At 54.4% G+C, this 26472-nt stretch overlaps 5 protein-coding genes across 5 annotated transcripts; 3 read left to right on the top strand and 2 right to left on the bottom strand.

The window, feature by feature from the left end:
* Nucleotides 1–2526: 2526 nt before the first annotated feature.
* Nucleotides 2527–6459, bottom strand: VOLCADRAFT_117810 (uncharacterized protein; the record flags this gene model as incomplete). The annotated part of the gene is made up of 5 exons (XM_002951353.1): nt 2527–3387; nt 3704–3948; nt 4532–4671; nt 5063–5830; nt 6107–6459. 5 exons carry the CDS (start codon nt 6457–6459, stop codon nt 2527–2529), a joined length of 2367 nt encoding a protein of 788 aa, XP_002951399.1.
* Nucleotides 6460–8380: 1921 nt separating this feature from the next.
* VOLCADRAFT_120953 (uncharacterized protein) lies at nt 8381–12014 on the top strand. The gene is made up of 8 exons (XM_002951257.1): nt 8381–8457; nt 8526–8611; nt 8702–8808; nt 9315–9784; nt 10329–10397; nt 10706–10864; nt 11004–11285; nt 11545–12014. The coding sequence occupies exons 2-8, from the start codon at nt 8541–8543 to the stop codon at nt 11629–11631; spliced, it is 1245 nt and encodes a 414-aa protein (XP_002951303.1). The 5' UTR covers nt 8381–8457; nt 8526–8540; the 3' UTR covers nt 11632–12014.
* A 643-nt stretch (nt 12015–12657) lies between these two features.
* Nucleotides 12658–15538, top strand: VOLCADRAFT_117815 (uncharacterized protein; the record flags this gene model as incomplete). Its single annotated transcript, XM_002951258.1, has 7 exons — nt 12658–12822; nt 13031–13107; nt 13341–13399; nt 13843–13955; nt 14184–14254; nt 14611–14727; nt 15433–15538. The coding sequence occupies 7 exons, from the start codon at nt 12658–12660 to the stop codon at nt 15536–15538; spliced, it is 708 nt and encodes a 235-aa protein (XP_002951304.1).
* Nucleotides 15539–16988: 1450 nt separating this feature from the next.
* VOLCADRAFT_91842 (uncharacterized protein) lies at nt 16989–22484 on the top strand (the record flags this gene model as incomplete). Its single annotated transcript, XM_002951259.1, has 10 exons — nt 16989–17034; nt 17572–17651; nt 18161–18260; nt 18866–19018; nt 19121–19191; nt 19604–19696; nt 19931–20057; nt 20720–20876; nt 21353–21539; nt 22425–22484. The coding sequence occupies 10 exons, from the start codon at nt 16989–16991 to the stop codon at nt 22482–22484; spliced, it is 1074 nt and encodes a 357-aa protein (XP_002951305.1).
* A 1658-nt stretch (nt 22485–24142) lies between these two features.
* VOLCADRAFT_61348 (uncharacterized protein) lies at nt 24143–24909 on the bottom strand (the record flags this gene model as incomplete). The annotated part of the gene is made up of 3 exons (XM_002951354.1): nt 24143–24298; nt 24506–24640; nt 24709–24909. The coding sequence occupies 3 exons, from the start codon at nt 24907–24909 to the stop codon at nt 24143–24145; spliced, it is 492 nt and encodes a 163-aa protein (XP_002951400.1).
* Between the last annotated feature and the right edge of the window lie 1563 nt (nt 24910–26472).

The raw sequence follows: 26472 nt of genomic DNA on the forward strand, positions 1-26472 counted from the left end.
TGGAAGAAGTGGGCATCTGAAAGGCTTTATGTTAAGGATGCAGGCGTACGCGCAAGGAAAATTGGAACCTGTCGGACAACCAGGGAACTGGAACTTATCGGTCATCGCACCGCAAGCAGTACGGAAATATCATTTCTATCATATGACTGGAACAACAGCAGTACGGAAATCAAGGCCAGAATGCGCAAGGAAAATGGTGGAGAAACTCGTGCAGGCTCATCGGGATCCGATGCACAGGTGAGTTAATTGTTAGGCTTAATGGTCATAAGAAAGTGAGCATGGACCTACATAAATGAAAAGTAAAGGCGCAGGAAGGTTGCAACCTGACAGCGTAAAGTGGCTGGAGCAATAACCTGCTGGTACACAAGTGGAACACATTTATTTTTTAACCATATTGAAGACTAGCACGTTGTGAAAATACAATGCAAGTTGATCGCGTGACGTGTCCCACTGTCAACAGGATGTTCTACAACATCGGCATGGAACAGCAATTGGACACGGGATGCATTGCATGAGCAAATCGGATAACCACATACCTCGATCAATGTGGGACTTGAACCCCACTGAAGCCCCCATGGGGCGGACCGGGGGGCCCCATGTCGTACGATGGGAAGCAGCCAGACACAGTCACCGACACAGGCACTGCACTTTTTCCACGGGGCCGTACATCAAGGAATACCTACTCACGAGTCGCGACCCTGAATCACAGGGGCTTTTCCATCACGCCACGGACGTTTTGTAGTAGCTGGCCGCTGTAAAGGCCTCTCAAGATGCTGGTGGAGCGCTTAGCACATATATGTATTTGTTATGTGTGCTATACTTTGTACTAGCTATTACACGCTTCCATCACGCCCTCGCACAACGCGACGGTAGGAGTCCAAAGCTACGGCTGGCAACCGTCCTACCGTATCCTACCCTAGCTCCGAAGGCTCTCAGTGCGGCGAGCAGGTGGAGGAGAAGCGCGGATGGGGGCCCGACGGTGCTGTATTTAGCTTCGGTGGGGTGTCATACCCTGTTGTACTACACGAGCCTTCTTAAGATGCACATGAACTTGAAGAGCTCTGGAAGCTGGAAAATGGGCAGAGCACCGAGGTGCTGTGTAATGACGGACGTCGTTGCTGTGGGAACGAAAAGATCTTTGTGTGTGTTTGTATGTATGTGTGTGAAGAATTTCGTGTCAGAAAGTACGGTGCGATGTGATGATGACAATGATGTTGAGACAATGGTCGTGAAAGAGATTGTGAGAAGTGAGGGCTTTGGTGAACAGTGCCGTTGGGGGGGGTGAGAAGGACCATGTTCAGGCGCCTCCTTGGGCAACTTGGCGCCCTCCGATTGTTTATCGAGGGGAGAGGAAAGAGAATAGAAGGGGGAGGGGTAAAAGAAGAGGTGTACAATACCCTGGTGGCTCATCGCCATATTCATCAGCCCATTTGTAACGGTGTGTGTATGTGTGTGCTTAGGAAACAGGAGGGGAAATATTCCCATTTGGATAGGAGTGCCAGCGGCCAACAATTAGGTTAGCTGCCTCCTCTTCGCCTGTTGGCCCGCGGCCCCTGGACCACTTATGCCTGGCGGGGCGTATACAAGCGTCGCTCACCACTTTTTTGTTGTGTTGGTTACCGTTGCCATCAATCATCACTGTCATTGCTGACCGTACCGTACCGTACCGCCGTACTGTACCGCGCTGACAACGTAGTCGTCGGGAAGGGAACCGTATTTTGAATATGATGATGTTAAGGTTGGACTGGAGAGTGTGTTTCGTATGCTGTTGGATCGCCTCCGAACATCCCCATAGCCAAGACCGCGGAGGAAGACCGCTCCTTAGCCGCCACCGCCACCGCCATAGCCCTGGCTAAAGCTGTACTGTAGCAATAGCCTTAATCCTCGATGCAGGTGGCTCAAGTGATGATACTTTTGCATAATTACCCAAGGGGCATCGCGGCCTTGTGTCGCGGGTAAAGGCTGCCGCAGGAAGTGCATTGGGTGGGCGTGTGCTATCACAGCTGTAGATATTTCTTTGTCGTCAAAAATAGGCCACACATACACCCATACATACAAATTTACACCCATACATACATACTTACACATACATGCACACATACAGACAGACGCTGCATCCTTGCCAGTTCCTGCCCCCGGCTCAGATCGCACAAGCACATGCACCCCCCACACCCCCACAAACACCCCCCGCACACACGACATCGGCTGACTCAATACGCGAGTGGGTGAGCCAAAACGCTGCGCACACTGCCCAGCTGCCACCCAGCGGATCAATAGCCCGGGAGACACGCAACACCCCCTCTTCGCCCTTCACCACCCTGCATGTCCTACCCACGTCCGCCCCTCTCCTCCGTCCCACACCGCCCCACCGCAAACTCCACCAGAAAAACACCACGAACGCAATAAAACCCGAAACAGAAACAGTCCCCCTAGAACTCGCCCCGTCCCAGCCAATAGCTTTCCACAGCGCGAAACCCAAATCCAAATCCAAACCCAAAGTTTCCCCCCCCGGCCCCGTTGTTGCCTTCACGGCGCCTCAGGAGCCTCGTTGCGACCCCCCGGATCCCCCTCCCCCTTCTTGTCCCCCTCACCCTCCGCATTGCTCACAGCTGCTTCCGCATCCTCCAGTGGTAGTGAGCCAGCCGCAGCGATATCCCCTACATCGTCCCCGGTCGTCGCGGCGGCCGTGCACCGCGCGTCGACACCTCCAGCGCCCGCGTCCTCGCCCGCGCCCTGCACAGCAGCCCCAGGCAGCCTCATCTCACTCGCCTCCGCTGTCCCCGTCTCCAAATCCGCCTCCGCCGTCGCCGCTGTCGCCGCGGGTTCCTCTACAGCAGCAGGAGCCGCTACCGCTACCGCTACCGGTCCCCAAGCGCCCTGCATCTCCTGATGCGCCACTTCTGACGTCGAGCCCTCCGCCACCGCGGCAGGCGCCGCAGCTGCCGTTGCTGGCGCCGCCGCCGTGGCCTGGCATGTGGCCTTGTGCTGTGACCAATGGCCCACCTGGCACGCCCGGGAGCAGTACCGTACTGTACGGCACCGACTGCACCAAAGCAACGACGTACCGCCCGACTGCGGTGCAGTACCGCAGCTGGCGCACCACGGCGCCGCCGCCGGCGGGCCCGCACCTGCCTTGCCTGCGACGACACCACTTGCCGCAGATGCCCCGTAGGGCCGCGGTGCCGCCGGCTTCGGCAGCGATGGGTCCAGGCCACCAGATGAGCCCTGCTGCTGCTGCTGTTGCTGCTGTTGCTGCTGAAATGCCTCCATCTTCGTCTGATCAGCCATGCGCACAATGATCATCATGGAGTGCCCCCAATTGATAATCTGCTGGATCTGGTCCTTCAACCACGACTGAGCGATGCGCGCGTCCACGCCCTCGCCCACCTTTGCACGTACGTACGTGCGTGCGTACGTGCGTATGTATGTAATGTAAGTGCAATTTGGGGGCGGTTGATTTGGTTATGAAAGGTTATTAGACCAAAGGGTGTTAATTAGCTGCGAAGATTTAAACCATGGGGTACCACATGAGGCTTTTGTACAGCTGGCCGCGTCCAAAGCACCCGCTGCCCCCAACGGTCCATGGACTCAACTCCATACCAACTGCACCACCGACTTACCCGCATGTCCGAGGTATCCACCTTTACCACCACCTCCATGCCCATGCCCCCCTCCCCCAGCTGATCCGTAGCCAAGATCTCACCTTCATGCCCGGCAGGTCCCGTGCCGCCTGCTCGCCCGTGAACCGTACGCCCCAGTCCTCAAGCTGCACCCCCAGCGCGGGAGCCACCGTCTCAATATGGCCCGCGAACGCCCGAAAGAACTGCCCGTAGTCGCCTGGATAGCGTGCGGTGAAGCTCTGAGCCCCTCCCGGGGCTGTGGCCGCCCCCGGCGGGAAGGGCTCGGCCACTGCGGCCCGTAATGCCCGCATGGTGTCCACATAGCCCTCTGCGGGGGGAACCAACTCAGATGGTGGGTGCAACGAAGTGTGGACTGGGGTGTGGACTGGGGTGTGGGCTAGGGTGTGGGCTAGGCCCCATGGGGAGGCCCCCGTCGTGATTCGTTTGGCTCGTGGTCGCTGCACTGGGTGGCAGGTGGTAAGAGATGGGCGGATGGCTGCTAAGGGCTGCCTTGCCCGGATGGTACGTAGGCAGCGACGTTTGGTGTAGCTGTGAGTTTGTGTCCTGCCATGTATTTAATTCATGACAATAAACAACGATTATTATAAATTATAATAATACGTGATATTACCTTTTATAGATATACAAATATACTGTTACATGTATATCTTTGTTCTGTCTCTCAGATTTCAGTGGTGCAATAAGTGTGTCGTTGAACGCTCTCCAACAGCGTCTGGCTTCGCGCGCGGTCCCCGGCGCTTCTTCCTCCGTTCCCCCAAAACCAGACAGCCCTCCTTCAGGGGCCATGCCTTCTTCTTTGCTTCTTGCTGCGCTGCAAGGTTCCCCTACCAAATCACAGCTCAACTCGGAGGAACTCCCGCATCGCTGGCGGCTCCGCCAACATCACTCACCCGTAAAGAGCCCAAAGCTATGCCGGATGACGAACCCGCACGACTCCACCACGTCCTCCTCTCCCCTCCCCATCACAATGGTGGGTAGGCCCAACAGGACGAGCAAGTTGCGTATGGCACCCTCCACCTGGCTCAGCAGCCTGTGCAGAAGGTACGGCGCAGTGCGCACCGGCGGCGGCACTGGAATGAATGAATGGATGACAGCCGGAAAGGGCCCCTCCCCGCTCCCCGCGCGCACATTCTTGACACGAAAGCACCTTCAGGGAACATTTTTGGATCGGCGCTGTGCGGCTCGGCTATGCGGCTCGGCTATGGATCACCGCTGTGCGGAACGCATGTCACATGCCGCAGCGGCATGTGGAAGGCGCGCAGTAAGCCCTTCAACCACGGTAAGCCCTTTCGTACTCGTCGTCTGTCGAATAACGCAAACATGCACCTGCCTTTCCTGGGCATGGCCGTAAAGGACGAGACGTGTCTGTCCCCCCCTACAGTGCCATGGCATGGCCAGGCGCAACGCGGGGAGCTGTGTACCTTTTCCGAGGCACGGGCCCGGGCCGCAGGTCGTCAGTGTCAGAGCGGTCCGTCGCTTCCGGGCCCTGCACCTCCATGCGCCGTCTGAGCTCTGCCAACCCATCCACGAGGCCCTGTAGGGGCTCCCGCAGCGCCGACAGCGTGCCGGGCTTCAGTAGCCATGCGCGCTGCGGCGCCAAGCCCACAGCCGACAGCTCGATACCCCGAGTGCCCAGTCCTGCAAGGTTGGCGGCAAAGCTGCAAGCCTGCGCTGCCAGGGATAGTCGGTCCTCGTACAGATTGTCGTACATGGCGCCGGGGCCTGCGGAAGCATCGGTACTCGTGGTGGCTGGATCTGTGCCGTCGCCGCCGCCCCGGGATTCCAGCACTGCAACGCGGCTGATGGCCGCTGTTGCTGCCGTGGCGTTGACGTCAGTGCCGCCGTCGGCGTCGCTGCGTCCGACGGTGGCGGCGGCGGCCATTTGCAGCGCCCGGCCGGCCATGTGCGCCTGCTGCAGCTTCTCCCGAAATTCCCGGCATTTGGGGGTGGCTGCGCGGGTGAGCTCCCAGCAGGTCTGGAGGCAACGTTGTGCAGTCCCCAGTCCCGTGGGTGATAGCAGCACGTCCGTTGCGACGGCCAGAAAGGTGAGTTGCGCCATGAGCAGCTCCAGAAGCTCAGGCTTAGCGGCGATAGTCTCCATGCTGCCCGCCGCGCCCTCGGCGGACAGAGTGACGGAACAAAAAATCATCACCACGGCCTGTGCTAGCCGGTGCGACATGTTGCCGACCCTAGGGAGATGTGCGGAGGTCGAAGCACAAACAGCACAGGGCGTTCTTTTCGCAGGTGGAACGGGGCTCCTCTGGGGAATTTGGGGAAATAGGGTTATGCCGAATTTGGATTTGCTTCATGTGTTGATGGCATGGGAGGAGAAGGCAAGGCGGATTGTTAGCTGGCGGTAGCACCACCATCTGCAGCAGCCCCGTGAGGGTTGGTCGCCGGGGCACAGCAATGCCCACCAATTCTTGCAGTTTCCCAATCCTTTTATGTCCATGCGATTTTCTTACTTGTCGTGAAGACGCCAGAGCGAGTTAAGAAACTGATGCTCCACAAGGGTGTGCGCCAGGCGGCGATCGCTTCCCACAATCACATCGTTTATGGCCAACAGCTGCCAATAAGAATTGGGACTGTCCCTGTCGAGTCCGGCTATGGCTGTATTTAGTGTGCCAATTGCCAGCGCAGTATACAGCTTCTGAGATCCCGCCGGCTGGCCGCTGTTCTCGTCCAAAATGGCTTGGATCTGGGATATCAAAGGCTTGATAAGCGACGCTCGGTCATCGAGTGACTTTTCAATAGAAGTGGTAGAGGCTGCCAATAACGCCTTCCAGGCTGGTGCGGCGATGCTTCCCTTCCCCACCATGCCGTCCCTTCCACAAGCTATACTTCAAGAGGATGGGTTACAATGTTCAATTTCACTGCAATCCGACAAAGACAGACATAAAGACAGGATGGGAACAGTTCCCTTCTATAGTTACTATAGAACTCACACCTCTGAAATCGATGCAGTTTTATGCTCTGTATTATCCCGCTCTAAGCAAATCCGGAGTGAACAACGGCACTTTCGTATGACCAAGCATCAAGGTCGCCTGCTCAGGATGTAACTGTCAACTGACAGGACGGAGTTTGGCATGCGACTCTGGGGCGCGGGCAATATTAGGGGTGGACACACAGGCTTGGTTGGGAGTCCAATTAATATTGACAAATGGACACGAGTATTTTGGGGCGGGAAAGTGTCATCGTATTCTCGGATCGCTGGGATACGACTCCAAGCAGCACAGTGATATTAGGAATGCGGATAAGGCAAGAGCAACTTTGCAGTTAGAAATCTCGTTTGATGACGTGCTTGAGGAGTCTCGGGGGCGTTTGTTAGCGAACTGTGCTCGGAGTGATACTGACAGGAATCCACGGGAATTCCCGGAGTTTGTCGGTTGAGAGGGTAATTGGAAACCTGGCGTAATTGGATGGGCTTGGCAGATGATCTAACCGCACCATCACGCGATAAGTAGGAGCAAGAAGGCGCGAACGGAAATATAGCAGTAACGGACTTCTCCTTGTTGGTCGCATGTGTGTCCCTTCACGGATATCCGTTGTGGGGGGACACATGTTTGCTGCTGGCCAGAACGGCCAGTACAACATGTAACATCTCTCCTTGTCCCTCTCCCTCTCCCTCTGCCTGTATCCCTCGCCATGTACGGAAGCTTGAACTGCAAAGGAAGGATTCATAAGGTCGAAGGCAAGCTAGAGGCGCCGAACGTGTCCTATCCTGGCTTGCTTCTGCTACATAGGAGCAGTATAGGTTGTTCATTATCTGATGCACTGTGGAAGAACGATGCTCCGCGCCTTGTAAGGGTGTCTTAGGCCCTTCAATCACTGTGGTCCGGTATGCAGGCCGGTATGGAGGCAGGGTCGTGTCGATGGCTACAGCGCTATGTGCCAAACCGGATATATGTCCAGGAGGGGTCTTAGGACCGGCGGCTGTGACCCAATGACCCGAGGTTTAATGGTGTCTCTTTGCTACTGGTCAGGTCAAGTCATCTTCTGTTGTCAAAACCCTGCGAGGCATATCCTGCTGAGCCGAGTTGGCACGCCTTCACCTTGCCTGCTGGACATGCTCTCACCAAAAGCGGTTGCCACCCCGACCGAGACGCTACCTTCTTTAACATCTATGGCTAAAGCAAGCCTATAGTACAGCTCCATCCACACGCTTTTTGGGGGTGCAAGCACGCAGGCGGGTTTTAAGTGCTATAGCGGGGCGTCCGCCGCAGTACGTCTGTACGTGCCGCCGAGGAGCGCCATACTACGCAATTTTTTGGTTGCCCAGAGGCAACAGCTGAGCAGGAGTTCGATGTTCTATGCATATCGTTTGAACCTACACTGTTTTAAGGGGACACCCTGACCGCTGGCAGAAACTCCCCGGGTTTACGTGCCTTTCAAGCAACTAAAGGATGTAACTACAGTAGCCCAGACTACAGCAGCCCAGATGTCCATAAACAGAAGACTACACACCCGCTGCATCCCGAAAGGAAAAGCTTGTGACATATAAGCCCGAACGATAGAGACGGACACTAGCGTTATAACGACGGAGAGTTAAGAGTTAAAAAATGGTTCCTCGCTGGGGCCAACAACTTCGCGTACATACAAGAATAGGAAACTAGCTTATAAATAATATCTTAAGCCTGGTTTTCGTGCGTGCCCAAGCGTCAGCGGGGGTCTCCCTGGAGCTATGTGTGCAGGGGGCGGGGTAAATTGGTGTGTCCTCCCGAAGGGTCCCCTCTTCCGGCCCTGCGATAAAGCGGGCCATAACTGCTCTTATAAGATTTTCGTTGCCTTCGTTTTACGGGCCTGAGAGCCCTATTTGGTGAGCCCGCCACTTAGTTCAATTGTCTTCTAGCGCCGTCTCACTTACCGAGGACCCTTTGCGCACAGAGCAAACCTGCAAGCATGGCTGCCCCTCCTGTTGAACAACGTACTGGCTTCGATGACCGCGCCTTCGACTCGAAGATGCAGGCCTTGTGAGTTGCCGCCGCCCTGAGGGATGGGGCTCTAGGTGGTGCTTTGTCTTCGGCATGACTGTGTCTAAATCTTCTCCTTTCCGTGAACAGCCTCACGAACAACCAGGATAACTTTTACACCGATTGGGAGGAGAGCTTTGAGAGCTTCGACCAGATGAACCTGCACGAGAACTTGCTGCGTGGCATCTACGCATACGGTGTGTTCTACAGCCCAAACCACAGCATGTACTATAGATTTAATAGGGCGTGGAACATTATGGTGTCCTGGAACAGGGGTTCGCCCCATGGGCACTTCGGCAATGCTGCTGGCGAAGGATTTGCAAACCAAAATTGTTAGGAAGGGCAGGGTGTTCACAATTATAGCCTTCACACTGGAAGGCGATTTCCTTGGGGTCTTTTCTTGGCTTTGGCCATCGTTTGTTACGAAGCTCTAGCCAGCTTATGCCGGGTCCTACATTTGTTCCTACTGTCCATGTAGCAAGTGAACATAGCTATGCGTTAACAAAGTGTTGCACTTGTCTACGGTGCTAAAAGCCATCCCTCGGGCGTGTGGATGGGTGGTGCTACGTGCAGCGTTTGGAGTTGGCGCTAGGTTGTTGACTACATACGCTTCTCCTTTTGAAGCCGGCTGTTATGCACGCTCTCGAGCACCTCAAGCGTTGTCCGCTGTCTTAAACCACGCACTCCCTTCCCGTCTGGCCAGGTTTTGAGAAGCCCTCGGCCATTCAGGCAAAGGGTATCGTACCCTTCACCAAGGGCCTGGATGTGATTCAGCAGGCTCAGTCTGGCACGGGCAAGACGGCCACCTTCTGCGCCGGTATTCTTAACAACCTGGACTACAACCTGAATGAGTGCCAGGCGCTGGTTCTGGCTCCAACCCGCGAGCTGGCTCAGCAGATTGAGAAGGTCATGCGCGCTCTGGGCGACTTCCTGCAGGTCAAGTGCCACGCCTGCGTCGGTGGCACCAGCGTGCGTGAGGACGCGCGCATTTTGGGTGCAGGTGTGCAGGTTGTGGTGGGCACCCCCGGTCGCGTGTTCGACATGCTGCGCCGTCGGTACCTGCGCGCGGACAACATCAAGATGTTCGTACTGGATGAGGCCGATGAGATGTTGTCTCGCGGCTTCAAGGACCAGATCTACGACATCTTCCAGCTGCTGCCGCCTAAGCTGCAGGTGGGCGAGCAAGGAGGAGAGCTCGGTGCAGGTTGCAGCGGGGGGGGATACAGCAGCCGGCACAGGGGAATACAGCCGCCAGGGATTGCGAGCAAAGGGATGCTGAGCACAGGGCTGAAGCGATAACCTGGGGAAGATATGACAGGTCGAGGGGAAGCCGCTACAGTCGACGCGGCTTCCAGCAGCAGCAGGTGGCATGCGGATGCAGCAGCTTTTCGATAGTAGCTGCGCAGAGCAGCGGCGTCGTGGAGGCGTGTCTTGAGATATGCTGGCAGGCAGTGCATCAGAGGGCGGCGTTCACATGGCAGGGGCCGTATATCCAGGAGTCCATAAGTCTGTTCCAGCCTGGGACGGAAGATGCGCCAGCGCCAATTAGTTGAAGTGCTTCATTCCTGAAATTGGGCTGCGTGAGAACTCGCAGATGGTCAGCGGTGCTGTGGGGTTCTCCTAGCCTGACCTTCATGTCTGGCGGTATGCGCTTAATGCGTGGTGCATGGTTGCTGTTACGGCGACACAGACTTGGCCCTATACCTCTGCGCTGTAGGTGGGCGTCTTCTCAGCCACTCTGCCCCCTGAGGCGCTGGAGATCACCCGCAAGTTCATGAACAAGCCGGTGAGTTGTAATGTCCTTGGTGTTGGGTGGTCCATCTTTTTGGAAAACCCGAAAATTTTGTTTAGCTCAATTGTGGGTAGGGTGGTGAAAAGGCCAATGGCAGCTGTTTCGGGACGTTCACTCCAAGTGCGTTATTGGTGTCCTATAGAGTTATCCTGAACTAGGGGCACGCTTGGCTGATTTTGCCTACTGCAAATATGGAGAAGCTTGCTCCATGGATGCTAAGTACGTATGGCATGGATGCTAAGTATGTATGGCTAGAAAGCCTCAGAAGAGGGATCATACCTAGTGCATCCCGCCATTTGTAGGTGCGCATTCTGGTCAAGCGTGATGAGCTGACCCTGGAGGGTATCAAGCAGTTCTATGTGGATGTGGACAAGGAGGAATGGAAGCTGGACACTCTCTGCGATCTGTACGAGACGCTGGCCATTACGCAGTCCGTCATCTTCGCGAACACGCGCCGCAAGGTAGGATGAGGAGTGTTGCGAAGCTAGCTAATGAATAATATGTTGTTATGGGACACATTGGTATGCGATGGCGGCCCTGCACCAACTAATGCACGCTGCGGGATTCTTTGCAACACGCGTTTCACATGTTCAATCGCAGGTCGACTGGCTAACGGAGAAGATGCGCGAGCGCGATCATACCGTATCGGCAACGCACGGTGACATGGAGCAGAATGCCCGCGATGTGATCATGCGGGAGTTCCGTTCCGGCTCATCGCGTGTGCTGATCACCACGGATCTGCTGGCTCGCGGTATCGACGTGCAGCAGGTTTCTCTGGTCATCAACTACGACCTGCCAACGCAGCCGGAGAACTACCTGCACCGCATTGGTCGCTCGGGCCGCTTTGGTCGCAAGGGTGTGGCGATTAACTTCATCGTCAAGGTAGGTAGCTGGGTTGCGTTCCTCGGGTCTGCACTGACAGCAGTGCCGCTGTTTGCAAGTAGCCTTTCGTAATAATGAAAACAACCGTATGCGGACGGTATATGGGATTTGTCGCTCCAATCGTTGATGTCCCACTTCAACGTTTACAACCAAAGCAGCTTACGACAATTAGAGGCTTTCACGCACTGTTGGGCTGGTGTAAAGTTGCATATGCAAGTGCTTCTGACCAAGGTGGTTCCTCAATCCCTTGCCTTCGTAGGAGGACGAGCGTATGCTCCAGGACATCCAGCGGTTCTACAACACCGTGGTGGAGGAGCTGCCTTCGAACGTCGCTGACCTCATCTGAAGTTCCATATGCGCAAAAAAAGCTTGCTTACATTGTCAAAAAAGCAAAGCCTGCAGGATGCATCAGGCGAGAGGCAAGAGGGCAGCCCCTACGCTTCTGCTCCGCTACTGTTTGCGCAGAGTGCGCTTCGATAGTGCTGTGCATCGCAGTACTGCATGCTAAGGCTGCGCCGTGGCGCGTTACTCCGGCGAGGTTGAAAACTTGCAAATGGGGCAGCTAGGAAAACAGCTTATGGTGTTCTTGTTGGCGGCAGGATTCATGATGGTATGATTGCCCAGGTTCTGCAGTTCCGGACGTCCGCTGCCCGCTTACCACAAATGTAAGAAACACTTTAGTCTCCTTTTCTGTGGTTACGGGGGTGGTGTGCAAACATGAACGAAAGGAAGATTACCACGCATTCCTAATTAACCACCTGTAGCTGTCCGCAGCAGATCAGCAATAGAGAAGGAAGACTGGAGGGTCATGAAAGTCGCCTTGTCACTAAACGGTTCTCGTTGATCTGTTGCAAAGGTTTTGAACATGTAGACCTGACCGAACTACACTCGAACTGGTACTCAGGACTAGTATCAGGACGTGCCCAGGACTGCAGGAACGACCTGGATACTTGGTAAACTAGACACAGAAGCGACGATTCCGTCCACATTCGTAGTCACTGAAAGCATGGGTCCAGGAAAAGCCTTGTTTAGGTTTGTTAGCATTAGGAGCTCTTGAAGCATAAAAATAGGATGCTTAAATGTAATTTTCCATGCAAGAAATTTTTATTGGAAAGATTAAAACTCCTCATTAGTCCTTTCCGCGCGCGTCGTGATGACGAATCATCGCACACCGCATGCTCCGCGTCTTGCCGTATTTGAGAGTTACACTTCTATCCCTAAAGTAGGTAGTTAATTTGCGAAGGATGTCACACCTCCTTGTAACTGTCTAACCGCAGGTACACAGCCTGGTTTGAATTTGGTCCGCCACGAATTACGTTTGTCCTGAGCTGGAGTCTTAAGCAGCTTGAATTTCCCTCCAACAACTTGGATTATGTCAGAACCTGCACTGCCCTGGGCTAATCCAGTGCCGTTGGATGTTGAGCCAGTGAAGGCCGACACGAGAACGCAACAGCAACAGCCTGCTGAAAATGAAGAACACAAAACGGATTCTTTTATGCTCGAGCACGCTGGACTGTCATTCGGTAGCCGGGTCGAGGTAATTGCTGCTGCTAACAACACCAGAGGGAAATTACCACCATGCAGCAACGCATCTTTGGTACTGGGAGTTATGTAGGTGAAATGGCAAGTTGAGCCGGATGAGGGCGAGGCCTACTACCGGGTATGTATGTATTCCGGCGGTATTCCGGCGTTGCCAGGAAAAAACCCGGCTAACAGTTGGAGCCAAATCGGGACCCAATCTGCAGTGGTGGGGCGCTACTCTGGTGGGCCTAAGTGACAAGCAGGTCACAGAGCGTCCCGGCGCGCCTGTGTACGAGATATTGTAAGTACGAGGGACCCTCAACCCGAGGCATGTGTGTCAACCTGCGATGCCGTCCACCATCCCTCGCCGAGCAAATTTTCCATCTCCGAGCAACCACCGATGTGAATAGAAGTCTACGACATGAGTCCTCTTTCCGCAGCATGAAGTTCCTTTGACCATGGCCCTCGGGTCTTGCTCTCGCGGCCACAAGCGGCGCTCCTCCTCTCAGCACTGCATGCCATGTTGTACGACAGGTACGATGCTCATGGCGATTTTGAGCAGGAGCGCGGCCACGTGGTCTTCACCGCAGCACGTAAGCCGCCGTTGTGCCCGCTGTCCTTGTTGACTGCCTGAGGGGAGGCGGACGCCCCAGGCTTCTCCCCACATGTCGCCTGCCCCCAACTGACAATCTCCCCCTCAGCTAACACCTCCTTGGCTCGAACTGCCTGCCCAACGGCTTGCCTCAACCCTGCTGACATCACTCGCGGCTGGGGTCTCCCTAAGCCCAGAGGGCGCACTGAAGGAAAGGCGATAATTAACCTCTCCAAGCGAATGAATGAAGTATCCATCCCTGCTCCCTAATTGATAATTCACCCCATGACCACCTCACACGCTATCAGGCGAGGTGGGTAAAACCAACCCTGAGAGTACCTCCTTATGAACATCCTCGTGAATAAGCCTAATGAAGTGGCCACATTCCACCTGCGGCCGCTGCCCCCTTACTCTTCTTGACTTCTGGTTGTGCTGGCCTGGCAGACACGCTACACCAGCTGGACCAAACGGAGGATCTGACGTGGCGCCGCGAAGGTGACACCTGGGACGACGACGACGATGACGACGACGACGACGATGATGATGATGATGATGGGGTAGGCGTGCTTAGAATGAAATGCTTTACTCGAATGGTCAGTACATACATACATACATACATACATACATACATACATACATACATACATACATACATATAGTGGCAGAACGGTGCCGACAAGGCGCCAGGGACGAGGCAGGGCGCCCATCGCACAATGTCGCCTACCGGATGGTGGGTCCCATACACACACGCCGTCCGGTGCTCTGTGTTCTGCCAATCCACCAAGGAGAACGATGGCGAGGAGGGGGCAGACGGCGAGGCTCTCCTCACGATGGATGACCTACGTCGCATTGGCGAGTGAGTTGGGTTGGGTTGGGGGCTCCAAACTGCCGGGGGCGGCTCTACCGCTTCCCGGCCTGTCCCGTTGTCATAGCTGCCGACGTGATGCACTGTGCTACGGCGTGCTGCAAGAGGGTGAGGTGCGGCGTCGCGTGTTGTTGTGGTGACATGACATGGCGCATGGGGAAGGCAGGACTCAGCGCTTCAGGACAGTATGGAGCCGCCATGTCGCGGCGAAGCCCCGCGTAGAGCCTCGCCCCTCGTTTCCTATACGCGACATCCGCCCCTTCCCTTTCTTACCACACACACCCCGTGGTGTAACATATGTGCAGTATTACACACCTCGCCTCCTTTCCTTTCTTCTCGTAACGCAGCCGGCAGCTGGGCGGCCGCAGCTTGGAGGAGATCGAGCAGGAGGCCCTGCAGTCCATGGAACCCAGCAAGCGCATCGCGGTGGCGGCGGGCTTTAGAGACTTCGCAGACCACCTCATGTGGGTGGTGGGGTTGGGGATTGGGGGAAATATGGCCCATGAGGTGGCTGATGAGGACCTGGGGGGACTGAGATGTACTTGACATGTCGGGGCCGGGGGCTGGACAGGTGATGCAGGTAGTGTTGGCAGCTTTTGTGGGTGTGAGCGGACTAATTTCGTTAGGTTAGTTCGTGCATGTGTGGATCCGGGCGACCTGGGGGATTGGAGGCGAGCGGGGTCCTGCATGGTTTGTGTGTGCGTGCATGTGTGTGTGGGGAGCGGACATCAGTCAGCTGGCGTTTGTGTCAGTATCAATTTGATTGACTCGTCGTGGTGCTCCGTTTGGGTGTCGGACGTCAATTGATGGATTGTATTGGTGCTGGGTGGGGTACTGGAGCGAGGGACATTATTACTGATAGTACACAGGCGCTTTCCGCACATACCTTTTCCTTTGCTCAGCACCCTCTATGGCTTCCCGCGATCTTTCCTTTCCCTCTTGTCGGCCGCGCCTCCTGACCCAACCCATGCTCACACATCTTTGGATTTCGGACTTGTGAAGCAATTTTACACGAGCCCTGTGGTTCAGGGGTCTTCACATTCCTTGCCCTCCCTCATCCTAACCCTTTTTCATCACCTCCGTATCCGCGACCTCAGCCCCACACATCCCGCCCATCCTGACCCGCAAACCCTGTGTCCCAAATCACAAACGAAACAAATCCTTCGCAGCTCTTTTCTCCGTGAGCGCGTATCAGCGGATGGGAGCGGCGTGGTGACCAAGGAGGATGTGGAGTCTTTCCGGGATGCCATGATCAAGAAGCAGCGCACGCATTGATGACGCACAAACGCACTACTCTGATGTTGGCACCTTGCGTGAACTTTTTTCTCGATGAGGAGCAGAGCCCAATTTGTTTTTCTCTCCTTAAGTGTGAACACGCAATCACTACTTTCCTGATTCGTTTTTTCAAATCTAGACTCTTATCTTCTTGTACCTCGTATAGCTTGTTGGACGTGGTTCTGTTTCTCCTTGTTGATTTCCATGGCAAACAATTTGGAGGACGCCACACGACGTTTTGAAACTACAGCGTGACCTAGCACACATGGCTCTTTTTTTTTGGAAGATTGTCCAGATTGTCCCTTCTGGTCCTGTAGCTTTTAAATAAATGCAGCTTCTTGGAGTGTCCTTCCTTTAGCTAATCCTTAAAGTTGATGAGGCCATGTTGGTAGTATACACGCGGGATAACGTTCATCCGGCATAACGTTCATCCGGCATTTGTTCTTAACGGCGAATGGCCATCCGCCATCCGCATGTTGGAGGGGAAGTAGGGGACATGAAGCAAGATGGAAGTTTGTTGTTGACTAGGATAGAGGATGTGGACTTATGTCTGCGGTCGCTTACTTACCGGATCCAGACCGTAACCCAGGGCTGTTACCTGTATGTTTAAATCAGTGCACCAAAGCTGCTGTTGCCTTCAGGAAATGTTGACTTTTTGGAGACGTTCTGCCAGCTGATAACTGATATCGTGTTTGGAAATATAAAATAAATGACGATGTGCGCCATCCGGGATTTGCACCCGGGCCGCTCGCGAATCTCCGAACATTTGCATGTGGGAGGCGAGTATCCTGCTACTAGACTAATGGCGCATTGCTTGCACTAGCAACAAGCAATGCACCATTAATCTAGTAAAGACTGCGCCGCAGCGAAAGCGCACCACTAACCGCTAGCACAAACCACATCCAAGAAACTGACAGGTGGCGCCGGCGGGCAGTCGGTTCGACTCCTCCGATAAGCCCCGCCGGGTCACATGTCATTTTCTTGGCTCGGACCGTGTGCAGTCCCAACATAACTCCACAGCCTCTATCCTAGACAGCAACAAACTTCCGAATTTCGACATATCCCCTTCTCCCCTTCCAACACGCTCCATGTGGCACCATCTCCCACGCGTTGTTAAACACTTCACAGCCGCCTGTCACTGTACTATGACCCGCGTTATTGCTCCAATCGTTCCTATGCCCTGACGTATTGGAGACGGCCAGGATCTCTACCAGCGCCAGCACCCCCCACCAGAACCACCAGGACTTGCCGCCGTCTAACATCTGAAGGTTGGCACAATGTGCTGTTCAGTAGCTGCATGAGGTGCTGCTGGTCTTCCACCCCTCAAGACGATTTTCTCGTCTCCCCTAAATCAACTGTGTCGATAAGCCAGAGGACAAGGCAGAGGCTTGTGAAAGACCTAAAGAACCCCTGCTGGGCCATTCCAAGATCTGTTTGGACGCGAACCGCAATGGCTGCACGCTTCGAGGACGATTCCCCTGCATTCAAGGAATGTGGTACGTTCACCGCGCAGCTGCTCCGTACCACCAAGCGGCGCCTCGAACACAGTAATCAGTAATCCGGAATCAACATACCAATGCACGTCATCCATCCATCCATCGGTGTGCTCCAACGAACCCGCGTTCAGCCCACTCTCGTCATCCCCGTACACGTTCTCGCGTCAGTCAGCATGACGACTGGTAAACATAAACACGAAAACCCATCTCCCATCGAAGACGGGAATCTGCCCAGTGCAAGCTTGGCTACAGTGGCGAACACAGAACCTACAGAGCATCTCTTGCCTTATTTACGACTTGGACTTTCGAGATTTTAACCGTCCTTTATCACATGTTACCAACTGTTAATCTGTGCGATATACAATTGAGCTCTATCCATATTGGCAGACGTGCGGAGACAGTGTGCCCGGTGCTTAGCGATGCTGACCGCCGTACAGACGTTTTTACGCTCCGTCTTTGCCGCATGTGCGCACACATCTCCCGGTTTCCCTTTCCCCGCCCCGGTTTGACATGTCCTCCTTCACGACGACCATACAGCGAACTGCGGCGCCACAGATGACCTCCTGCGATGCAGCCGCTGCCGTGCCGAATGGTTTTGCTCACTGGGCTGTCACAAGGTCGGTACATCAAGGATACGTACATCTATTTTCAGGACTGGCCCAGGGACCAAAGCAGGACTTCCGTGCACCTTCCAGCTCACATCACGGGACGGGTGCGAGTTTTCCCTCGTAATGACTCCCATTCTCGCCGAACCCATGTACAACACTCATTAATGAACAAAACACACCACCGGTCTTGAGCAGGACACGGTCCGCGGGCCCGGCCTGAAGGAACTCCCCAGGATCCTCAGGTCCTCAGGCTGCTGCTGCGGCTGCTTGGGTCAAAGCTTAGCGTACATCCATACAGTGCAACGCTTGCCGTACAGTTACCTCCAGCTCCGGATAGCGCCTTTTTACCCCTTTTCACCTTTTATTTCATGTTACCAACATGCGCACTCACCAAAGCACTCAACCCTTTTGGCGGACGGACAGTTTCCCACTACCGAGATGCCTATATCCCAGTTTTCCATCCCGACCTATCGATACTGAGCTTTTTTGTCCAGGCTTATTGGCCGTTTCACCGGCAGAGCTGCCGGCCAAACGAGTTCGCAGACGCCATGGAGGACAGTGACCCACGGTTCGCATCGTGGCTGCGGCGGCATGGCAAGCAGGCCATTCTTAGAGACGGTAGGCGCAGTGGCGGGCCCCCATTATATATACACACATACACACACATATATATATATATACACATACATACATACATACAAGCACCATTGTTTTTTTCCTTGCCCTCACACGTCTCGCATCCGTGCCGTGCTAACCACTGCCACCAAGGGCGGGTACCGGGCTGGCCCCTAGACCCTGAGGCGCTGTCGACCAGGAATTGTCATGAACGTAAATTACAAGAAAAATGAAAGATAAAAGAACGAAGCAACCTGCTGAGGCCGACCTGGGAAGATCAGCTGCATCCCTGGCGAGCGCACCTCACGATGCAGGTGCATAGGAGGGGCGCACTGCGGCGCACATAGTTAACAGATCATTAGCAGCCAACAGATGCGGTCTATCCTAAAGCTCCTCCCCCTCCATGGGATTGGTTGTAACAGTGGAACCCTTGTATGCCTTCATAGGCCCCCTTTGCTCCCATCGCGTTTCCTATCGCTATTTTCTACCCTTACCATACCCCCACCTCGTGCACCTTTTCCCCCTAACTGCATGCCGGCACAATTCCCCCCCACCTGTTTGCACCTTCCTTTCCATCTTTCTCTCCGCGACCTCCTCCTCCCCACCAGTGGAGGTGGAGCGGCTAGAGCGGGCCGCTCGGGCAACCAGCGGACCCGGCCGCGAGGATGTGATGCAAGCCATGTACGGCAGACTGGATCCAAAACCTCAAGGCAGGTCTTCCCCGCCTGATTCGCGCTTCGGCCACTTTGGCATGTTTGGTGGTCCGTGTATTCTTCTGTGTGTAATTCATGCGAAGAAGTCATCTCCCTGTGTGTCTCTGTGTGTCTGTCTGTGTGTGTGTGTGTGTGTGTGTGTCCTTGTAGGGTTTGGCCGTTGTGACGTTACTTTGGAAGCCAACCCAAGGTCAGATACCCGGTGGCCCGACCTGCGGCTGGTTGGTTGGTTAGTTAGCGGTTGCGGTTGCGGTTGGTTGCAGGTCCCAAGTACAGCCCCCAGGAGGTGCTCCGAGTACAGGAACGCGAGCGCCAGGCGGCTTTAAATGTACGGCATCCACCAACCACCATGCATCCTGGGGGCTGTAAGATTTTTCTTGTACTGCAGTTACTGCTGCTGCTGCACTGCCGCTACTGCATCTTACAACTGCGGCTGACAGGGCCCCCGGAGCGACTTTCCTTACTACCAAGGGGCGAGGCCGCTGCACGGCTTTCCTGAAATCTGAAATGGTTTTAGAGGCGTCATCTTTAGATTGGGTAACACCGCTTTAGGGTTTCGCTTCCTTAGTACGTATAAACTTGCGTGTGTGTGCACTTGGCACCGCCTCGGTGCACCTGCCTTTTACCTCGCAGGCTCGTCTCTTGAGTCGCCAGGAGGCGGCATGGTCTTCCATCACCATAGAGCCCGGCATGGGCATGGAGTGCGCCAGGTGCGGTGCAGCGATGGTGGGTGGCGGGGTGTTCGCGTGTTGCCTTGTGGAAAGGGACACCGCTCCGAGAGCAGTTCGGCTCCACCACGAAGGTTGGCCCACACTTCGACATCACTTTTTACGTTATGGCGATATATACGTATGTAGGTACAAATGGACCCAGAACCAATCGCATGTGTACGTCTTTGTACGGATGCCGGAGGCCACCACCGCCACCACCATCAGCGCCGCCGCCGCCGCCGCTGCCCAGGCTCCGCGGCCCCGGGTGCAGCTCAAACCCACCTCCGTGTGTGTGTCGCTGGGCCTGGACGACCTGCCGATCCTGTGCGGCCACCTGTACGGCACCATCAAGGCGGAGGACAGCACCTGGTACCTTGGTACGGATTCGCGGTTGGCTCGATGCGCGTGCAGCTCCCCGGGGTTGACTTTGTACGTGGGGGCATATAAACACATATACACACATGTACACACACACACGCGGTAAGGCGTATATGTAGGTCTGTGTACGTGACGCAAATGCCGAGTTGTTTACAACAGCAAGGTTGGGAAAAAGGGCCACATCGCGGCCACACGCAGGACCAACATCCTCCTAGTACTCGGGAGGCTGGCGTAAGATTTTAACAATGTTTTAACAGGGAGAACAGATTTAGAAAATTTTTAATACAGAGAGAACTAAACTGCATTGTGATGGAAGATTGTGACACGAATGTCAAACCCGCCCCAACAACCCCGGACCATTAGTTCGGAGTCACGTCATGCGTAGGGAGTCCTCCGGAGGGGTCATAAGTCACAACCCCGCCCTCAAGCAGGGGGTCTCATGCCGGCAACTGCCAACCTGATTACCAACGTTGCGTGCTTCGTTTATCCGTAATAGCATATCACATTAAGCTCTTTGGCCTCGATTTGGGCATCCGTACCGTACCGTACCGTACGCACCGTACCGTGCCGTACCACCCTCTTCCGGACTTACCATACCCTCTTTATCCCCGGGGGCACGTGCCCCCTGCCCCCTGTCCCACCCCTTACCGCACATTTCCAGATGACGGTATTCTGCACTTACAGATGCTCAAGGTGCACCGGCGCGGCCACTACGCGCCCGGCACCTCCAACGCGGATAGCTGGTGGCGCTCGCTGTGGGCGCACTGCCCGCCGGCTGAGACTCTGTCGCCGCAGCACCCGCCAACCAAGTACTACTGGTGGGCGACACGCGAAATTGCATTGATTGTTGAATGAATCCATTCGATTCAACGCAAGTCAATTGGAGTCGATTGGTAAATTTGCTCAGCTTTTATCATCCCGTCGTCATCGCTGTTGTTTGGTGTTATTCACTGTATGTTGTTACAGGGTGGTATAGCTTCACCAGCGGCCCCCTTTCCCGAGGCAGTTCCCTGCTCTCCCCTGCTAGAGGGGCACCCTAATCCGTTCACCCCATCCGACTTCAGAATGTATTCGTTGGGTTCAGCAACTCACCACCGGCATCCAACCAAATCTAGCGGATCAACGGCGCCTCAACTTAGTTCCTGGTCAGTTGTTGTTGGTTCTCAGTTCTGTAGTTATGTTCCTTCCTGCCCATTTCTCATCCCCATCCACAACCATACGCAGGTCTGTCCGCTCCCAACCTTTCAACCCTCCGACCACCACAGCTCTCCCCCCTCCCCCCCGCATCCCGCAGGTCCGAGTACGAGAACAACGACTTGCCGGCCCCACTGCCGGAGGTGCCGAGGTTAGCAACACATTCGAAGCGAAAGCCGGTGCCCCGGCAGAACATGGGCGACGGCTCCACCGCCACGCCAGATGGACCACGGCTTCTCCCAGAGCCCTCGTCCAGGGAGGGGACCGCGGAGGCGACAGCGGGGGTGGTGACGGCGGCGGCGGTCCCGGCGGCGGATGGATTAACTCTCCTTGAAGGAAGGAGCTCCTTCACGAACGAGCCAATCGGAACGGAGCAAGCACACTTTGTGAACTTCACAGATAACTCCCCTCGGATGTCAACGCGAACATAACATGAGTATTATTTTTAATGCTCCTAGCTCCTGATACGACGACTGTTGTTGTTGTCTTGTTATTTCTACTGCCTGTTCTTCCGCAATTATCTTCTCTTAAGTCATAAGACCCCGTTCATTCAATGATGCGTTGGGAGGTGACCATGCGGAACGAAGAACGACGCATAGCTATAATGCCATAATATGTTACCGTCATGGCGTGTCGATGTCGTTGTCGAAAGCGGACGGGAAGCCGCGGCGTTGCAGACACGTGCTGCAGATTGATTTGTTCTCTGCTATATTGAACAGTTTCAGCATCTGCTTGAAAACTCACACAGCAGTTACTCACCCATCTGCCGACAGGTCTGAAAGCCGTCGGGACGCGTGTACATACGTACGTACATAAAAACTACTCCAGAGTCCTATACTCCGAAGCAGTCTACCGCATAAAAGCAGCACTTCTCCGCGAAATGATGTGCACGTGTCTGCATGTATGCGTGTGCGACTGCAAGGACTAACAACCAGGTGCAATATGCAAGTCAATACAATCATGTTAGAAACCCCGTACCACCGACAGGGAGGTAGACAGAAAATCTCCGTACAACCGACAGACAGATAGATATACAGGCGAGCGGACACAGATAAAGACGGAATATAAGCTATATTTTTAACTCCTGTACTTTAAACAAGTATTCAGCGCACACAAAACTGGTATAGTCTTCCTGTTGTTGGAACCTCATTCGCCTCCGGATTCACCTCCAGATTTACCTCCAGATTCAGACTCCAGATTCAGACTCCAGATTCGGCTCCAGATACATTTAACAGCGTAATAAATTGATACTCCCCAACTCACCGTCGCCGTCACTATCGCATGTCAAACTGATACACATTCACGTTCGCTATGCGTATATGTGTGTATATGTGTATGTATGTCACAATATCATTAAGCAAGAGGAAACAACGTTGGCGAGCAGTCAGTAACACCACATAACACACATTTTATAGCCGGACGAAAAGTGCGCATAAACAAAAAAACCAGTTAAACACACGTCCGAGCTAATACGGTGCATTGCGAATTTGCAGCAGTTCAATCCACCACCAAACCAACTGCTCCTGCTGCCGACCGCGGGAGTATTACCGCCATACACTGCTCATACACGCACCGCTAGCCACTGCGCAATACGGCAAAGTCCCAACCACCCACAAAAACACACAGCATCCGCACCAATATCCAAGCGATTTTCGCGCCAGACAGACACACTCACATACACAACTTGTAGTACGTATGTCCTGTGACACCAAAGCATTAGGGGAGGATAATTGTAGTATCCTGTAAGGTATATCACCCGGGATCTGCACCCACCCTTCGGTTCTTTCCTGAAAAAGTCGTGATATAACAATGGCCCCCATGCTTACGTTGCAAACGAGCTCAGCATCGCCCCACCATTTCCCGGCCCCTCATACCAGAAGTTCGTATCCTAACCCATCTAGTCAATGCTCTTCAGCTTTAGATGTTGTTTGCTGTACTACTGCTACAATTATCACTACTAAAGCAACAATTAGTACTACAACTGCTACCCATTGGCACTTATGATAGTACGGCATTATAGTACGGCGGTAAGGATAGTGGCTAAAATGACGACAACACTAGTAGTCAATGAAAGGATAGCCAATAAGTGGCTATCTCGCATCCGCGCCGGTACACGGGTAGCACGTCCCCCCCCGGGCTCCCTTTCAAATCATCATCATTCTCCAGAAGCAAAACTGATCCAACCACATCACCCCGCAGCATCGGCAGCCGGCGGCAGGCAAAGCAACGCCTGCATGTTGCTGCAGCTGCACAAATGGAGAGGGGGGAGCGCGAAGGGTCCAGGCCGAGAACATTACTTCTTATGGCACATGTTCCAGGGTTGGCAAACGGCACGGTGGAAAACACGGTACGGCGGTACTGCAGCCCGCGATGGCGAAGGAGGCCACGAAGCACATGGGACACTGGGCAGGCGTATGATGACGTCATTAATGAATAATAATATTATTATTCCCTTCCTGCCGCATAAGCCGTACTGCATATCGACGCGATATGCATAAAGTCCCCCCTCCCCCAGTTCGTTACACGCAAGAATATGCAGCAACACACCGGCGGCAACCGGTAAGGAAACGTCGCCGACGTCGATCCACCGACGAGAAGAACCACGCACCACAGAATCCTGAAAATGACCAGCATGGTCTCTCAAGCCACCAGCAGCTGCTGCATTCGTGTTGTGTTCCTTTTGTCCAGCGTTTTCATGTAGGTGTGTCGATCTTTTCCTAGCACAAACAAAATTGCACAGGCTCCTCTCGGAGCAGCGGCCTGGCAACGCATTGCCGGGAAGTGCACACCTGTGTCAGTTACCACCGGTGCCGAACAGCAGCGTCACTCCCAACGAGGTTCCTGTGGGGTTCGATGAGGGTCGCGCGCGGGAGTGCCCTGCCCAAGGTTGTCATTGCGCAGCAGCCGCGGCGGTTCCCGGCTGGCTAGGTGCCAGGAGCAGCCGCCGACTCTCCTCATTCTCCTTCCAGATTGACCCGTCCTCGAAAAATTCCTTTTTCCAAATGGGCACGACTGCTTTGAGCTCGTCAATTGCCCATTGGACGGCCTGTTGGGTGAGGCCGGGGTGACGGTGAACGCACGACACGGAAGGGGTTTAAGGACGATCCTCCAATCACGTCGACGAGGCTGCCGCTCCGCGGCAGGAATGGAACATGTCTGGTATGGGCTTATCATTTAGATATTAGTGGTGGTGGTTCCAGGAGTTTTAGGAGAGAAGGTGAAGCTGAGAGACAGGGCAGGAAGGGCGACTCACCTCGAGAGATTCCCGACGGTGGGCTGACGAGACTGCAATAATAACGCTAGGCTCCCCCACGAGGACAATGCCCTTGCGATGAGCTACTGCAACTTTGCAGACATTCCACCTGCGTCCCACCTCGTGCGCAAGCTCCTGCAGATTGCAGCCTCGTGTTGCCAATCAGCTTTTACTCAAATGATCCGGCTTAGCCTGACACAAACCTGCAGCTTTTTCAGTGCCATCGGAACATAAGCTTCGTAATCCAGCTTGATAACCGTTTTCCCTTGGAAGTTGTTTCGAGTGACACCGTTGAACGTCGAAATAGCACCGGCGCCGGGATCGGCAACAAGCTCCATGCATTTACATATGTCTAAATCATTTTCAGTAATTTCAACGAAAACGTTTTCTTCTGAAATGAACATGGCTTAGGCTTTCCTCCGAGGACTCCTTTGCAGGATGTGTATTGTAGCCTAATCCGGGAACGCAGAGGCCAATGTCCGCGTAAATGAGCACACATGCGCAGGAAGTTATGATGTCCAATTACAGCCGCAGCTCCGTCGTACGACCATCCTGCGTGGTGAGTCATTCCTTCACGGAACGTAACACACAGAAGTCATCTTTTCCTTTCCCCATGTGCCTGAAAAACGGGAAAGAAAATATAGTCCAGCCAACTTGCAATATAGTCTATTCAATCCATAGACGATTTTTTAGCCGATAGTTGCATCGACTCGGATGGACTACAGCTCGGCCCAGCTAATAGCCGACTCATCTATGGCCTGCTGTCTTTAGACGATCTAGTCTGTCTTTTCTTTAGCGGGCCGGAATAGTTCGTCAACGTTTTCTATGTACGCTTCCCTCACCTCCGCACGTCCGTCACCAGTAGTCATTCCCCATACCTTCATTTTCCCCATACCTTCTCCTACCGTACATCGCCATGCCAACACACCCCTCGAGCATCATGTGATTTTCAAAATCAGTCATCCGTGTCCCCCTCGTCCTTCTCCACTATTCTGCCCTCTGAGGAGTCTTCTTCAGTTCCCATGCCCTTAACTTCTCCTAAGCCAGCAGCGCAGCAAGTCGTGCACTGGCCTGTGATGCAGCCAGCTCACAAGGCGAAGATCTGGTCGTAGTAGTGGAATGCGCTCGGTACTCTGGCACTGTACTGAGCCCCTGTAAAGCAACTGTTTGTCCCTTTGGAGGTTCAGAGCATCGAGGGTGGAAAGCAGCCCGGAGATTAGCAGTCGGACCTGCACGAAGGTGTACGACAGCAGTAAACCACGGACTGGCGTACAAGGAAGCTATACAATCACAGTGGATCGATAGCGGATCCTTCGCAGAATGAAATAAACCCCCATAAGGGTTTTGCCATCACAACCCTCGCCTGGAGGCACATCGTAGTGGCAGGAGACGGAAGTTGACTGGGATACACGTCGGCTAGGACATACGAAAAACGGTTGCTGAGTCAGCAATCGTACCCCTCAATAAAACCCCATCAAAAAACTCCTGGATACAGTCGCCCCTATCTGAAGTAGCCGCGGGCGGGAGTACATCAGCAGGATTCCTCTTTTCACGGGTGGTCAATCCTACCGAGCCTAAGCACCAATGGCGACACTCCGGAGGTCGATCCGGGTCATGAACCTGACTCGGATAGACTATAGCACTATGGGTAATGGCAGCCCTCAATACCGGAAGAAACGGGTTCGCACCAACAGAAAGGAGTACAGTAACGACCAGCCTACGGTTGTCCCAGATGTGATAAAAAAAATAGGAGGACATCGAGGAGTATACAGTGGGACCAGTGGATGACCACAGTTTGACTGATTCATACCCGAGGCGGCTGTCGCCGTCTGATTACAACAACGTCTGGCCCACCCTTGAAAATATCGCTACAGCGCTACTGTCAGAAATACTGTCAGCCAATCAATTGGCTTCATTTCTGACGGCTCTCGTCCAACAAGGAGCCCGGGCGGCACCCTGGTTCACCC

This window comes from Volvox carteri (genome assembly GCF_000143455.1).
Source record: "Volvox carteri f. nagariensis unplaced genomic scaffold VOLCAscaffold_23, whole genome shotgun sequence".
NCBI lineage: Eukaryota > Viridiplantae > Chlorophyta > Chlorophyceae > Chlamydomonadales > Volvocaceae > Volvox > Volvox carteri.

Bases quoted from the DNA above. Each gene is read 5' to 3' on its own strand.
- VOLCADRAFT_120953 (XM_002951257.1), top strand. From the start codon at position 8,541: ATGGCTGCCCCTCCTGTTGAACAACGTACTGGCTTCGATGACCGCGCC. The intron at 9,785-10,328 runs GTGGGCGAGCAA...TCTGCGCTGTAG, and splicing joins TGCTGCCGCCTAAGCTGCAG to GTGGGCGTCTTCTCAGCCAC. The intron at 11,286-11,544 runs GTAGGTAGCTGG...TTGCCTTCGTAG, and splicing joins CGATTAACTTCATCGTCAAG to GAGGACGAGCGTATGCTCCA.